Raw genomic sequence first — 15,279 nt, 5'->3', positions numbered from 1 at the left:
CTTAATACAGGCCATCCAGAGGTGTCTGGGTGGGACAGGCAGTGAGGTACTGGTAGTAGTAGTGCCTAAGTAGCAGTAAGTCTCCAAGCCAGGAAATATTATGACACTTGGAGGGTGTGAGGACCCTCAGGGACACATCTGCATTGAGTTTCAGGGCGCAGGTTTGTCTTGAGCCTTCTGTTATTATTCTGTGCATTCATCTTGGGTACTCTTATAACCCCCAAGCTAGTAAATTACTAGCTATGAGTCTGTATTTCAGACACATATCCAGTAGTCTACTGAGCAGTTCTAACCAGCTGTCTGGTAGACCCTACATTAGTTACATGATCAACTCAGCAGCTTTCTCCCAAACCCGCTTCTTCTGAATGGTTCTATCTCCATAGCTGGTACTATTATCATCCTCCTACATTCAGAAACCTAGAAGTGCACTTGACCCCTCTAGCCCTCTCATCTGTTACCCCTGACTGCTTGATTTCATTTCCACCACCAGGATCATTCCTGGTCTTCTAACTGAACTTCCTAACTCTAATCTCAGTATGTTCAAGTCCTTTCACACACCACATAAGAGTAGTTTTTATAACCATAATTTGGATAATACATTCTCTCTGCTCTGCATGTTTATGTTCCCACAAATTTCATATGTTGGATCCTAATCATCAAGGTGATTGTATTAGGAAGTAGAACCTTGGGGAGGTGATAAGATCTTCCTAGGACCAAGAGAAGAGAAAAAAGTCAGTATCTTTGTGTCTTTTTATGAGGGTACTAATCTCATAACCTAATTACTTGTAAGAGGCCACCTTCTAATACAATCATAGTGGGGCTTAGGATTTCAACATGAATTTTAGGAAAAGGTAACATTCAGTCCATGAAACAGAATGAAAGAATGACAGCTGAATGCTAGAGTACTCATGAGGAATTAAGGCAGCTTGGGGAACTCTCAGGAGCCCACACTTAACTCCTGGCATATCAGACACCAGCTTCATAGCCTTAAAATCACTCCCAGGTCTCCTGAGAGAAAAGAGTTTTCTGAGTTTGGAGTTGGACAAACTTGAGCTCTAATCTTAGCAATGCAATCTTAGTATTGTAAGAATTTGTTGTTCTAGTTTATGCAAAAGTACATGGCATGATTATGTGACATTTTGATGTGGTCCTTGTGATATTGTCATTATGCCATGCTTGACTTTACCCTTCAAAATGCTTCTGCTGTATCCTAACAATAAGAGATACAATTTTACAATATTTTTAATTGACTCATGTTAATTGTACATAGTTATGGGGCACAGTATGGTATTTCAAGGCTGTATACAATGTATCATAATTTGATTGGTGTATCCATCACCTCAAACATAATTTCTTTGTATTGGGGACATTGAAAATTCTCTCTACTCTCTACTAGCTATTTTCAATGTATAATGAATTGTTGTCAAGCACAGTTACCCTGTTGTGACATAGATCATTGAAAGTTATTCCTCTTGTGTAGCTGTAACCCTGTATTCATTAACCATCCTCTCCCATCTCTCCTTCCCACCACCCTTCTAGAATCTGTTTAGCACTATTTTACTCTCTTCTGTGAGACCATCAGGTATTGAGCTAATAGTTTTGAACATTTTCCACATAACTGGCATTCTTCCAAATGCAGTAGGAGAATTACCTTATTAAGTCATTGTAGGGAAACGCAGTAGAGAGTTTCTCTCATCATTCTCACTTTATGAGATAACCAAGGCAGAGAGAAGTTGACTGATATGTCTAAAGTCACAGAAGGGCAAGTTACAGCATTTGACTAAGTTGGTGGTTCTACGACATAGCCATTCATTTGTTCTTAATATTTTTATTTGAGTTTTATTTCTTCTTTGTTGCAGTAAGATGTTTACATGTAATTCAAGGAGTATTGAACTGGGACCAAGATTAAAAATGCTTACCTTATCATCTCAGCAGGAAAGTTAGATTTGTACACTAAGTACAGTGTGAAGTCAAACTGACAAATATTGATCACTATGACTTTCTAGAAGCATACTATGACTTCTTGATAATTCTAGATCTTAGCATCTTTGTGAGAGAATTAACAAAACTGAGCAAAGAGATATGTAAGCAATCAAGGGATAAAACAGAATTTTCCAGAGAAGCTCCTTTCTGTTCAACTCTTTTGAGTACAGATCATGCTGCCATAGACAGCGAACTCTCTACTGGCAAGGCAATCATTCTCAGAATCGATCTATGTCCAACAAGTAGTTTTCAAATAGTCTGGGCCTCTAGACAAGTTCTCGGGAAAGTAAAAGCACTTTCATAATGTCATTTCTGAAGTCTCCAATTTTATTTTTTAAAAAGGAATTTGTTAGTTATAGGTAATTGAGGAAAATGTCATTTGTCCTTTGCGGGGCATGGTCTAAATGCTTGTCCTCAGTCTTGATGACTTTGAAGTCTTCGAAGGATAACTTCAAATTCAGGGTAATTGAAATCAAGTTTGGATGTATTGACTCATTAAAGATAAGTGAATGGGATCAACTCTAGTGGTCTTTCTGAAGAAATGAAATTCCTGGGATAGGATTAACCATACAACTAGACAGAAGGCAAATCCAGTGCCCAGCTTCTTCAGTTTTGATAACCTAGCTGTGATTTCTCTTTTGCCCCAGTGAGTTCACAGAGATGTTTTCTGAGATTTCTTCAACTGAATTCTATATTTCCTTCACAACTTTCTACCTGCACATTACACTTGTTCTTAACTCATCAGAGTAAGCCACAATCAGAATGTCTCATTTATAAATGGAGAGTGGATCAGCTTTTTACTTCCGACCACAAGTTTTTCTCCCCACAGATACCACTGGTCCAGTGAAGACAGTCAGACCCTGGACCTGAGCCAGGGCATCCTCAAGGGTGTCAACCTTGGGTGCTTGGATGCCTACAGGGGATTCATGCAACTGCAACTGGTTTTACCTGATCAAGGTCCTGTTTGACCGAAATAAACAAAGAACTGAAAAATAAGGCAGAGATGAAGAGATTAAATAGCTGGCGCTAAGATTTTAGATGCACACGTTCACCAGAAAGGTTATTGTAATAGTTTTTGGTTTTTGTTTTTCTTTTTTTCCTTGTCCACCCTTAAGATTTCTCCTTCCTTCTGGATATTTCAGTTGGTCTGAGGGCAGGAATAAAACAGGATTTGGGGGGACTTTCCTAGTTGGGCGGGGGTGAGGTCTGGGCAGCCAGGGACCAGGTCCCTCCCTCCTTTCCCCCAGTCCCGAGTGGGCGCAGCGCTGGGGTGTGCAGCCCGCGTTAGCCAAGTCTGGTTTTGGCCTCCTGACCCAGACAGCTCTGGGCGCGAGGGAGTTCGCGGCCGAGCCCGGGTCGCGCCGCCCCGAGGCGCGGGGCCGCCTGCCAAGAGTTCGAGGCCGCCCCGATCCGGATGTGATCAAAAGGAGCTACAGAGGGAGAAGTGTTTGAGGACTGTAGGAGTAGTGGAAGGGGGAAAGAGAAGCAGAGGGGGCTGAAAGTCCTCCTCGGAGCAGAGCAGGCCAGAGTGAGCTGGCTGAAAGAGGGGGCGGAGTGCGCGGAGTCACCGCCGCCGCAGCAGCTGCAGCCACTGCGACGTCTGGGCCGAGCCCAGCGGGGCGGGAGGGACGCGCAGGGCAGCCGCCGCCGTCGTCAGGCCACCGGGGCGCGATGCGGCCGCCGCCCGGGCCTTGCTAACTTTCTGGGTCGGAAGCGCAGAAGGAGGAAGGGGCTCTGAGCAATTGGGTGGGGGGATGCCGAGGTAGGTGCTGGTCCCCGGGCCGGGAAGAGGAGGGGTTCGGTCTCCTCCCCAGCAGCTCCCCAACTAGATCTCTCGTCCTATCCCCTCCCCACCACCCCCTGAGTCCCCACTGCTGTCAACTCCAACTCTGAACAGTTTTCCTGGCTGATTTCAAATCAAAACTTCCCCGGGGTGGAGTTTGTGGGCGGGAAGTGGAGGGAATGTTCCGCAGGGGTGCTGGGCTCCTCTCTAAACACACTTTGCTTTTCTCTTTTCCGCCAGAAGCAGTCAGCTCCCTGCACCCTAACAGGCCTCGCTCGGTGCGCCCCGCGGGCGGCGCGCGGGCGGCGGCGCGGCCCATGTCCGGCGCGGGCGAAGCCCTCGCTCCCGGGCCCGCGGGGCCGCAGCGCTCGGCCGAGGCGGGCGGCGGCCGGCTGGGCTCCCCGGCCCAGGGTGAGTGCGCGCTCGCGCGTGGCGGGCTTCTTTCATGCTTGCGTTGAGAAATTTGCTCCCACTCGTACGGATGGGGGTGGGTGGCTGGGTGCTGTGAGGACGGCTTCCCACCTCGTAGTTGGGAACTTTTGCCCACTTCGCGGTACTCAAGCAAGTTTGCTCAGGATTCCTGTCCCAGATCAACAACCGGATAGGAGGGCGGGATGGGCTGGTCCCTCCACTCCCCCTTCCTTTGGTTGCGGAGAAACTGGATGACAGGATGGCTTCCTCCTTGAACACATGCATTGCTGGGCCTGGGACTTGGATGTGTGGGTTCCTTCTCTAGGTCTTTGCAGTTCGTGTGCTGTCCTCAGATACAGGACTGCCGTTGCTCTCTGCGCAGCGGGGAGCTCTCCTTTTCATCTCTCTGTCTTGTGGGCTACTCTGCCAGCTCCCGTTGATAATCCCGGTTTCTGTGACCAATTACTTTGGAATGGGTCATGCATATGTTTTCAATAACTGTTTTGAAATAAACGTTTTTAACGAAACACTTTCCAAGAATTAATTAGCTTTGTGTTCCTCTAAAGGGGGAAAAAAAACCCAACTATTGTTTCTGGGAAACTTTCATAGCAGGCTTTAAAGTTAGAGAATGTCTTCTCTTGAAGGTAATAAACTTCAGGTTTTCTTTGGTGACAGTGCAAGGCTCTTAGGCTTCTCATACATTTTCTTCTAAAGACAGTTCTAATGTAGAATTGTGACACTGATATCTTCTATCATAGAGTTCTGACACTGATAGGCAAGAGATATTTTTTTTCCAGGGCTCAAAAAAACAACTTTATATTGGTGATTTTAAGCATATCTGATAGCTACTCTTCATAATAATGTAATGAGTTCCTTGGTATTTTTTTTTAAGGCAGAAAAAAAAAATGGAAAAGAGTTAGCTTCATTTTCAAGCCACAGTAGATAAAAGCAGAAAACATCCATGGTTAAATTAAAATGTTCTGGCATTCAGGGCTGTTAAATCGAATTATGTTTATCATTTTGCTCTGAAAGAGTGGCTCATTTTTTTCTAAACAGAGAAAATAAAAATGATGAGCTGCAGAAAAGCCGAGAACAAGAATGATAAACATATGTTTTCCTAGAAGCAGCCCATGTTCTACACATTGTATTGTCAACACAATCATTTTCCTGTCATTAGGCATGCCCTCAGTAGTCATATCGACTCATTGATGGGCTGTTTATGCTCCCACTTGAGCTGTTAATCACTATTGTTAAACAATGCTTATGTCAGAAATCAACATCAAACACCCAAGGAAAGCACTTTGATTTGGAAATAGTTAATCTGTACAATATCCAACTTTAATACATGCATTTTTAAAATCAGCTGGAAGAAGTTGCAGTGGTACTTAATGCATCTGTGCAATGTAGAGCTGCCTGGTAACACATGATGATCTTACTTCAAGAAGCAGGGCATCTAAAAGATCCTGAAGTAGAAGGTTTGCTGCATACAACACACATTCTCAATGTAGAAACTCTTGGGTTGCATTGTAGCTGACAGTTTTCTTAGCATCATTGCTTTTCAATTACTTTAACTTTGCTTCAAAACTGTCATATATAAGGACTATTTTAATCATAAATGTAATATAAAGTTAATTTTTAAAGAAAAAAATTCTCAGTGTGTGTTTAAAGTATTGTGTTTCAAATAGGTAGGTTTCATAAGGTGAGTGTGTAGGAAAAAGCTTCAAGATCAGCATCAGACTTGTTTCATTGATAAAGACATTTGTGAAGAAGCTTTTCTTGTAAGCCACTTTATTCTTAAACCTTTCTTCAAGATCTCTTGTTCTCTTCCTCTGTTCTTGAGTTCTTTATCATCCTTTCTGAAGAACAAAGATGTTCTTGAGCATAAGGCTCAGTGAGGACATTACTGCATCATGAATTGAAACTTAATTTTTAAAAAATCTGTACATTAAGGACTGGGCATGGTGGCACATGGTTGTTGTAATCCCAGCTACCTGAGAGGCTGAGATCAAGAGGCTTGAGGTGTAAAGCCAGCCCGGGCAAAAAGTTAGCAAGGATGCCCTCTCACCATCTCTAGTCTGGTGTGGTGGTACACACCATGATCGCAGCTTTTTTACTGGGAAGGCATAATAGGAAACAAGAGACCCTATCTGAAAAACAACTGAAGCAAAAAATGGCTGGAGCATGGTTCATGTGATAGAGTGCCTGCCTTCCATGCAGGAGACCCTGATTTCAAACCCTAATAGTGCCCTGTCCAAAATTCTGTATATTAAAGTCAGTGAGAAAAACCAATGTTTTAAAAAAATTAACAGGAAATATCATGAAGAGAAAGGATTTGAACAAGTGCTCCCCTGCAGAATTAAACATATATATGCATAATATTTACATAAAGATAAATAACCTATACATGTATCATATGTTGCAATTAATTTTCCATACTTTAATCTAAGGCCTAGGACTTTGAAATTGGATGTAATTCTAGGGATTCTCTTTATTCTGAACTCCCCATCAAATGTAGTATTCCATTTCATATCCTTTTAGGTAATGTTTGGAAGCTATAGTGTAACTCATTGTAATTTTCAGCATTAAGCATTAGAAAGGTTTTATTGAGAGCATAGTTCTGTTTTCTAAAAACATCTACCTTTTTTATTGTGATTCTGGAAGCATTACTGTTACTTTGAAAGCATTACAGAGCATTAGAAATCTTTCTTGTGTATTTTGAAAATTGTTACAGAGCTTGCACATAAGTCACATTCTCCAGGCTGTAAGAGGGAACCAGGACAGGTGTCAGACAATAAGGATAAATGGGATTTCAGGGACCTGGTGAACTCTGGGGCTAGAAGGCAGCACACCTCAGTTCTAGCTAATTATTGTCATGTGGGTTAATATCTCCTGATATTTTAAGAGCTACTGGAATTGTAGATTTATTTATATGTGTCATCTCTACATTTTTAAAAGTTGGCAACTAATAAAGCACAATGTTTGTCCAAGTGAAACAAAACAACTTCATCTGCAGGCTGATGTGGCCGCTAAGCAGCTGATTTGTTATCATGCTATTGAGAATAGAAAGTAACTTGTGACTTAAAACTATTTCCCTGTTTATAGGTAACATCTGAAATGTTGACTTACCATTTTATGGGAAATTCTTATGTAAATGTCTCAATAGGTGAAGGACAATTTGAGACATACTTATTTTGTTTGAAGAGAGATTGGGTCTTCTTTTAGGTGATTCTTCCAATTGTCCTTTAATATGGGAAAGGACATCCAAAGAATTTAAGTGACTTGCCCAAGGTCCTAAGCACGGTCAGTAGCAAAAAGTTAGATGGAAAGACAAATTATAAAATATATGTCATTGTGATAAATGTGGTTGAAGTAGAGAATCAATACGACTTTTCATGTGGGCCAGATGCATTGAAGTTAATAGGCTTCAGATATTGTGAATCACTTGAGCCTATTTCCATCCCAACCCCCACCCCACTGCACTTGCCAAGATGTAGACCGTTGGACTCTGAGCGCTGGAATATACTTTAATGTGATAATGTGTGATTTAATGCACTCTTTTCTCTTGGGAGAGTCCTCTGAGACTATTAGGCGGACTTTTCATAGCAGGATGCAAAATGCCAGTGAAGTTAATTAAAAATAATCTAAAATAGAAGCAAGGGAGAGGATCTTCAAGTTGAAATTACTTAAGAAGAGCTTTGACTTAGAAGCTTAGCTGGGTTGTCAGGAGTTTATAGGCGCTAATCAGATTTCCTTTTTCAGGAAGCCTGTTTATTTTATATATATATATATATATATATATATATATGCTTAAAAAACATATCTGTATTCTTCTACTTTTATTATGTTGTTTTATCTTTTTCAAGATGACATTTCTAGAAATGTATCATCTTTGCATGGCTTGGTTCTCAATTAGGGATGATTATTCCCCTCTTGGAGATATTAGGCCGTGTCTGGAGACAGGCTTGGTAGTTCTTACATGGTGGGCTGGTGTCATCTGCAACTAGTGAGTAGAGGCCAGGGATACTACCCAGCAACCAACAGGATACAAGATTGCACAACCTTGCAGTGAAGAATGATCTGGCCCAAAACATTAATAATTCTCAGAGAGATGCTGCTATCTTTATCTCTTCTAGACCACTTACAATTTGGCTTCATTTCAGACTTACAGAATCAGATTCTGTGTGTAGAAGACCAAAGAATCTGCATTTAAACAAGATCCAGGTGCTTCTCAATTCTAGCTGACTCACTAATTTAGAGGCTTATATCTGTAAAAAGACATGTCTTACTGAAACTTGTAAGAAAAGAATAGACTTTTTTTTTTTTTAGGGGAGAGAGAAAGGGAAAAGTTTCAAAAAGCTCTAAAACAATTCCTTTTCCAAGTTTTAACATCTAAATTATACCACTCCATGTAAACTCTCTAGTGGTAACTTCCAAAGTATTCATCACATATCTCAATTCATCCTCAAGGAATTTCTGAGAATTCATCCTCAGAAAAGTCCCCTTTCAAAACTATATGTAATATAATAGAATACATTCTGAACACTGTATGAAAAAGACAAGAGTAAAAATTAAAAAGTACAAGGAAATAAATAATAGAATTTTAATATTTTCTTCTCCTACCTCAGCAAATAGTCTTGTCCTGCTGTCTAACATTATTCTTTGGAGACCCCAGCATGTTGCAGAACAAAGAAAGTAGCCCTCAATTTTCACATGGGTTATATTCATTTGTAATTTGGACTTTTGGAACCTGGATTATACTTTCTCATAGAAACAGTGATAAATTATATTTAGCTCTATAGTAAATCTCAAAAGATTGTTGGAGTGAAATTTTATTTTATTAAATTTTATTAAAGTTTTTATATTTTTTATATTCCAGAGAATATACTATTACAATACTGGCAGCCACTTATAAATAATCACAAATGAAGTTAAACTGAATATAAGCTTTTGAATATAGGTGCTTGAAGGATAGGCTTAATTGGAAAAATACAGGGATACTTGTCTGGATTTGGAAGGGGATTTAGGGACATTTTTAAGCACCTTATAGTCCTAATTCCTTTTAAGGGTAAAGGAACTAATGTTCATTTTATAAGTTTAGCTCTACAAGTGCAAGGCTTATCAATTGGGCATATTCATTTTCCCTTTGCTAAATAAAAGAATCAAATGAGTATGAGGAGGAGGTAACCTGGAAAAAAGAAACAAAGAAGAGAGGGAAGACAGAGGGCAGGAAGAGGAGAGGGAAGAAGAAAGGAAGGGGTTAAAGAAGATACCTCTGTAAATTTAAGAAAACATTTGAAGATGTTGAACTGTTTGAATTGGGAACAGTGCAAAAAGTTCTAAGGTTTAGCATGCTGTGAGCAGAGTGGGTAGCTGGCATGTGAAAGAAATAGGGACCATAGTACATGTATAAAAAAAAGTGTGATGGCAGAAATTGGGAGAGACAAAGCATTTTTGGTAGGAGATTAGGAAAAAACCTCAAAGAAAAGTTTAAATTTGAATTCGTCCTGGAAGCATGGTTGTAAGATTTAGCCCTCTGGAGATGAATGGAAGAAAGCAAGACTTGGAAGGGGTTATTGTAGAATGTTGGGTACTTCACAAAGAGCATTACGTGGGTCACATGAAAGAGCAGAAAATGAGGGTAAAGGTAGGGTAAAATTGGCATTAGGAACCTTCTGGTTCTCCTACTGGAGAGCATGTATATTTTTCCTGTTAGCAATGGTGAACCATTGAAGGTTCTTGAGAAAGGTAAGTAAATATAGGACACAATTGATATTTTAAGAGGAGTAAATTTTGGAGGAAGGGACAAGAGTGGAAGTGGCAATTATCCAGAAGGTGATTATAATAGTCAAGCAAAAGAGTGGAGGACTTAGGACAGTACTAGTGGTAGGAAAATGGAAGAAATGAGTTTAAGAACAATAGCAAGAACAGAATAGAGTTTTAGCTGACTTTGAGAGCCCCTTAAGGGCATCAGTGTTACTTGCACATCTTTGAATCTCTTTAGATCAAAACACATTGTTCACATTTTGATGAATTGATTTTTTATGATTGGGTAAATTATTTAACATGAGAGATGGTGGAAAGGTAGGAATTTAAGGTTTGCTCATAGGTTGCTTTGTAAGCTAAGGTAAAATATAACAGAAGATGTTTTTTCTTCTTCTGATTTGGTTTAGTCCAGGGAACTTACCTCTGGCCATGATAAACAATAGACAGCTGGAAACAGGAATTTGTATCTAAGCAGGGGTGAGAATCAGGCTCACAGACTAAAAATCCACCACTAGGGAATTGATGAATGGGCACAAAAATGAGGGAGAGAACTGAGGACCAAACCTTGGGGAATGGATACACTTAGGGAGGAGTAGCAAAAGAGTATAGAAAAGGTACTTAATGGTTCCTTATAGAAGTTTTGGATATTTGGTGGTTATGGCAGATAAGATTAATCATTTGTTAAAGGAGAAACAAGTATACAGAAGGCTTCTTTGGAATGGATGGATTGAACATTCTCACCACACCTTAATGGGAAGAAAGCCAGGGTATAGAGATCAAAGACAATAGGGATTGGGGTAGAGAAGTGATGTGGTGGGTATTTAAAATTGAAAGCAAAATTTTGGGAAGGAATTTCTTACCAATTTTGGGAATGCTGGGAATGTTTCCCTTTGAGATGGAGATGGCAGAAAAAGACAAGTGATAATCTTAGAAAAAAATTGATATCAAAAAGAAAAAGAGACTATGAAGGCCTAGATCTTCTCAGTAACATAGATGGTAACATTTGCTAAGAGGTTAGGATGAGTCAAGACATTTGAGATGTGTGGAAAATTTTGGAAGAGGGAAGAATTCAAGAGGGAGTAAGTCTTGGGTAAACAAAAGGGCTGCTCAGTAACACTGAGGGCTTAGTGAGGAGTGAATGGCATGAATTCCAGTGGACATGGATCAGCATGGGTGATTGCCTTTCTCAGAAGGGAACTTGTGGGAGCTTGGGAATAGAAGCAGAGAGAATGGATTTTGGAATTAGCACAGGATGGAATTAGCAGGGTGGAAACAGTGGGAAGACAAGGGACAAGTGTCACTCATGTGGGAAGACTGTGTTTGTATTAATTGACCATGTTTCCAAGCTGGTAGAGCAGCCAGAAAGACCAGAATTACAACTGGCAAGCTAAGAAATCTGCTGAGCAAAGACAGAGCTCATTTGCTTTGTTTGGTCAGCCCATGTACAAGGATTTAATATATGTGATCCATTGACCTTTACAGGCCTACGAGGGAAGCGATGGAATTTTGGGGTGTGTAAGAGCTTTTCCTGTTTCTTTGAACCTTATTTCCTGGATCTGATTGAGGTGATTTCATGGAAAGAAAGCCTAATAACAGAGTGCAATTATTTACTTAGTATTATATGTTATATTTTTATAGTAATAAAAGATTAGGGGGAAAAGGAAACATAAATTGATACAATCTGAAGTTATGCTGTTTGCAAGTGGAAAATTACATAGGACAATAAGAAACAAAAGAGAAAAAAATTCTAATTCCATCTAATGTTTATGAGCTAACGTGAGTTCTTTTGTCTAAAGTCTAAAGGCAGAGGACATATTGTTTATAATGTTTACAATGCTTATTTTCTTTATCAGTTTTTATTAGGAGGTGACTGATTCTGAACTGTCTAGATTCTAGATTTTGGATAGTTTAATGTTGTTGATTCATTGGAGCACACTGAAGAAGCTACTTCCCTTCAAATTCAATCAGAGCAACATATGTGAACAGTGTTTTAGACCTTTCTCTCTCTCTTTCTCTCTGTGTGTGTGTCTCCCTCCCTTCTCTCTTCCTGTCCTTCTCCCTTCTCTCCTGTTTCTGTCTTCCCACTAACACCTTACTGAAGTTAGTTAAACTTTCAGTGGCTTCTTTTTACATTAGCATACATATCCTGAAGGAGGAAAGCTTTTTAACCTTAAGTTTTTGAAATTGAGTTATGAGTGATACTTTATAACTTCTACTTCTATTCACTTAGGATTTACTAAGTAGGATCTATGAGGAGTTATTTTAACATGAATTTAATTTGGTTTGTGGTTTCTGCTTGCAATCTACTTCTATTTTCAGATCCCCACCCACATGATCTGAAGAAAGATGATTCACATACATGTGCTGTTCTGCTAAAGTTTTTAGTAGCCTCAGAAATAGTCTGAAATTAATTTTTGTAACAGCACATATATCTTACTATTGACATTTATTTGAAAGGGAAAACCCTGTTCACAAATAAATTTTGCCTGCTTGCTTTGAATAAGAGCCTGTGAAGATTGAGAATGCATAATGCATAGTTGTGCCTATCTGAAATTTGTAAACTAGTTAGAGAGGATGAGATATGAATGTCTACCAAAATAGATCACAGTCTTTATTTAAATATAAGTTTAAGATTACAGAGCAGATTAGTTGATAGCTAGTTGTTACCTGGCTGTTATAATTCTGGAGCATAAGCCAGCTTCCCCTATTTACTTTTTCTATTCCAAGGCACAGATCCCTACTTTTTCATGGTGGATCAGCCTCTGATCTTTGGGGATCTATGAACATAGACCCTACTCTGTTCTTATTTCTTTCATCACCCAGAATCTTTATTACATTTTCTAAAGGGCTTTATTGTTTATTTCTTACTGAGATGCAAGATGAAATTAAATAAATATGGGCAAAGTATAAGAGTTTACAAAATTAAAGTATGTATAATGTTAAAATAACTGCATCAGTTTTTCCTCAACATGCAAAGTGATGTGTAATTTCTGAACTGAGGAACAATATACTCAATATTTTTCATAAAAAAGTAATTTGGCTTGGAGAGGGAAGAGATCGAGAAACTATTAGTGGACATGAAATAGAAGTATAGATTTGTGAGAAATTGGGGCATTATAACTAGCAGAGTCCAATAATTAGTTAATGTTGAGAAAGGAGTAGTAAGGGAAAAATAAAGAGTTGATTCTGTAACTCCCATTGACCAAGGTGCTGACGGCAGTTGGAGAAACAGGGAGAGAAGAAAAGTAGTAATGAATTTGGGGAAGTGTTGAGTTTGAATTACTCAAGAAGATATGTCCATGTATGATATCCAGGAAAATGGATCTACAAATCCTCCTAGAGGCAATTGAAACTGTGGAAGTTAAAGAGATAGAAAAGATTTCAGAGTCAGAAGAAAATGAGCTGGTGTGTTGTGAGGAGAATCCAGTGAACCTAGTGTTCCAGGACTAGGGAGGATAGGTTAAGAAGGTACAATGCTTGGTTCGTGAATTTTATGAGAGGTTCCTGGTTTGGGGAGTTATGAGAATTAACAGATAAGAAATTCCTCCTGACTTCAAATTGAATCCATATCATCATTATGAAGTCTAAGAAGTCAATTTCAGTGTACTTCTAGTTTACTCATCCTTGCTTTATTTGTGCCTTTACCATCATTTGAAATGATCCTCTCCTCTTCTCTCACTTACTTCAAAATCAAACTCCATAACTTTAAAATGCCTTTTTAGATAAAGAACCCCCTTTAGCTTCATTTTGATTTCCACTGGCTTATATTCTTGTAATCATGCCAAATTAGGGTTTACTGCTTAATCAGAGAACCAAGAGAAAGAAAGTGTTCTTGGACAAAATTCTCTCTGAGAGTTAATGGAAAAGTGTTTAAAACTATGCACTTGCAATACTGATTCTAAAATATGTTATACATATGTATGAAAATGTCACAATGAAACTCATTGTTTTGTACAATTAATATATGCTAATAATTATTTGAAAAAGACAACCCCCCCTCCCAAAAAGTGATCCCACTGAAAGCCTGAAGATGGGTGTGTGTCATCATGGTGAAAAATGGGAAGATGACAGTCTTCCATTTCTTTTTACAATGGTGCTCATAGGCTGCTATTTAAGGAAACTGCCAGAGAGAGATCATCTCTGGATTTCAGCAATCAGACTAATTCTTTCATGATAGATAGTTTTCAGGATAAGATTAAGATGACTGTTGTGCCTGTAAGAATGAATAGAATGTAAAGTGTCTGAGAAACTATTGAATGAACTGAGGTTATTTAGCTCAGGGAAGGTAGAAGAACATGAGATATTTTTTGATACAGGACTGTCACATGGAGTGAGGTTGAGACTTTGGTTTGTTGACTTTGTTTGACTTTGCAAAGAGCAAAATATGAAATCAGTGAAGGTTAAAGCGAAATAAATATAAGACAATCTGAGGAAGGTCTCTGAGTAATTAAAGTAACCCCTAACTGGAGTAAGCTGTTTCCTCTGAGGCTGTTTTCTCATCATTCCTGAGGTATTCATTGCCTCTGTCTTTCACCTGTTACTAGGGATATTGTGTGTTGAATGTCTTCATCTGAATTGTTGTTATTTGGTCTAGTGGACCTCTAAGATCCTAACTCTAAATTCCATGAGATTATTAATACTCGGCTTTAGAATGAGTGTTCCTATTGGTTGAGTAAGTATAACTGAACCCAAATTTGAGGAGGTAGGAGTTCTGTGCCATTCTGAAAATATGTTCTTAGGATAAGGAAATACACATTTCCATGTAAAAGATACTGAAGATTAAGATAATTTATAAAACATGCTTAGTCTTCTGAATCAGAATGCTGTTACCTAACTTCTATGCCTTGCTTTAAAGTGGAAAACGCAGAATTGCTCCTCTTTCCCTCATTTATTTAGAACACTAATTTACTAAGACGTATTTTAAGTTATTGCTGCATTTTGTGACTATTCTTTGTACATTCATATTCAATTGCATATTCCTATTATCATTTTTCACTTTTCACTGTGTATATCCTCTCTTCTAACCACCACAGACTTATAAACTGAGTCGATGTCAGTCTCTCTTGTTTCATTCAGTCTTATTTTCATTCTTTTGAATCTAATCATTCTCTAAGTTTCTAAATACATAAGAAACCCTTCGAAGGAATGCATTTTAGATCTTCTCAGAAGTCTTATCATTTAAAAAACTACTAATAACAATGAATTAATTAAGTTTATTAAAGTATACAGTTCATTCAATGAATACTTATAATGCATCTGTGATTACATAATAACTTTCTTGTATTTGTGAAATGTGAATTTTTATGCTTGTGCTCAATTGTCTGTTAAGATGTTATTAT

The 15,279-nt window shown here is 38.9% G+C and overlaps 1 protein-coding gene across 2 annotated transcripts in view; it reads left to right on the top strand.

Moving 5' to 3' along the window:
* The first annotated feature begins 3,312 nt into the window (after window positions 1-3,312).
* Mdfic (MyoD family inhibitor domain containing) overlaps window positions 3,313-15,279 on the top strand; it is an 84,047-nt gene continuing 72,080 nt past the window's right edge. The window contains exons 1-2 of one of the 2 annotated variants that reach the window (XM_074064603.1): window positions 3,313-3,745; window positions 4,007-4,177. In XM_074064603.1, coding sequence (XP_073920704.1) covers window positions 4,084-4,177 — 94 coding nt within the window. In that variant the 5' untranslated portion in view covers window positions 3,313-3,745; window positions 4,007-4,083. Of the gene's footprint in view, window positions 3,746-4,006; window positions 4,178-10,212; window positions 11,452-15,279 lie in introns of those variants that run through there. The other variant, XM_074064605.1, reaches the window with a different exon arrangement.

This window comes from Castor canadensis, chromosome 2 (genome assembly GCF_047511655.1).
Source record: "Castor canadensis chromosome 2, mCasCan1.hap1v2, whole genome shotgun sequence".
NCBI classification, from domain to species: Eukaryota; Metazoa; Chordata; class Mammalia; order Rodentia; family Castoridae; genus Castor; species Castor canadensis.
This window is presented reverse-complemented; position numbering and strand designations above follow the sequence as displayed.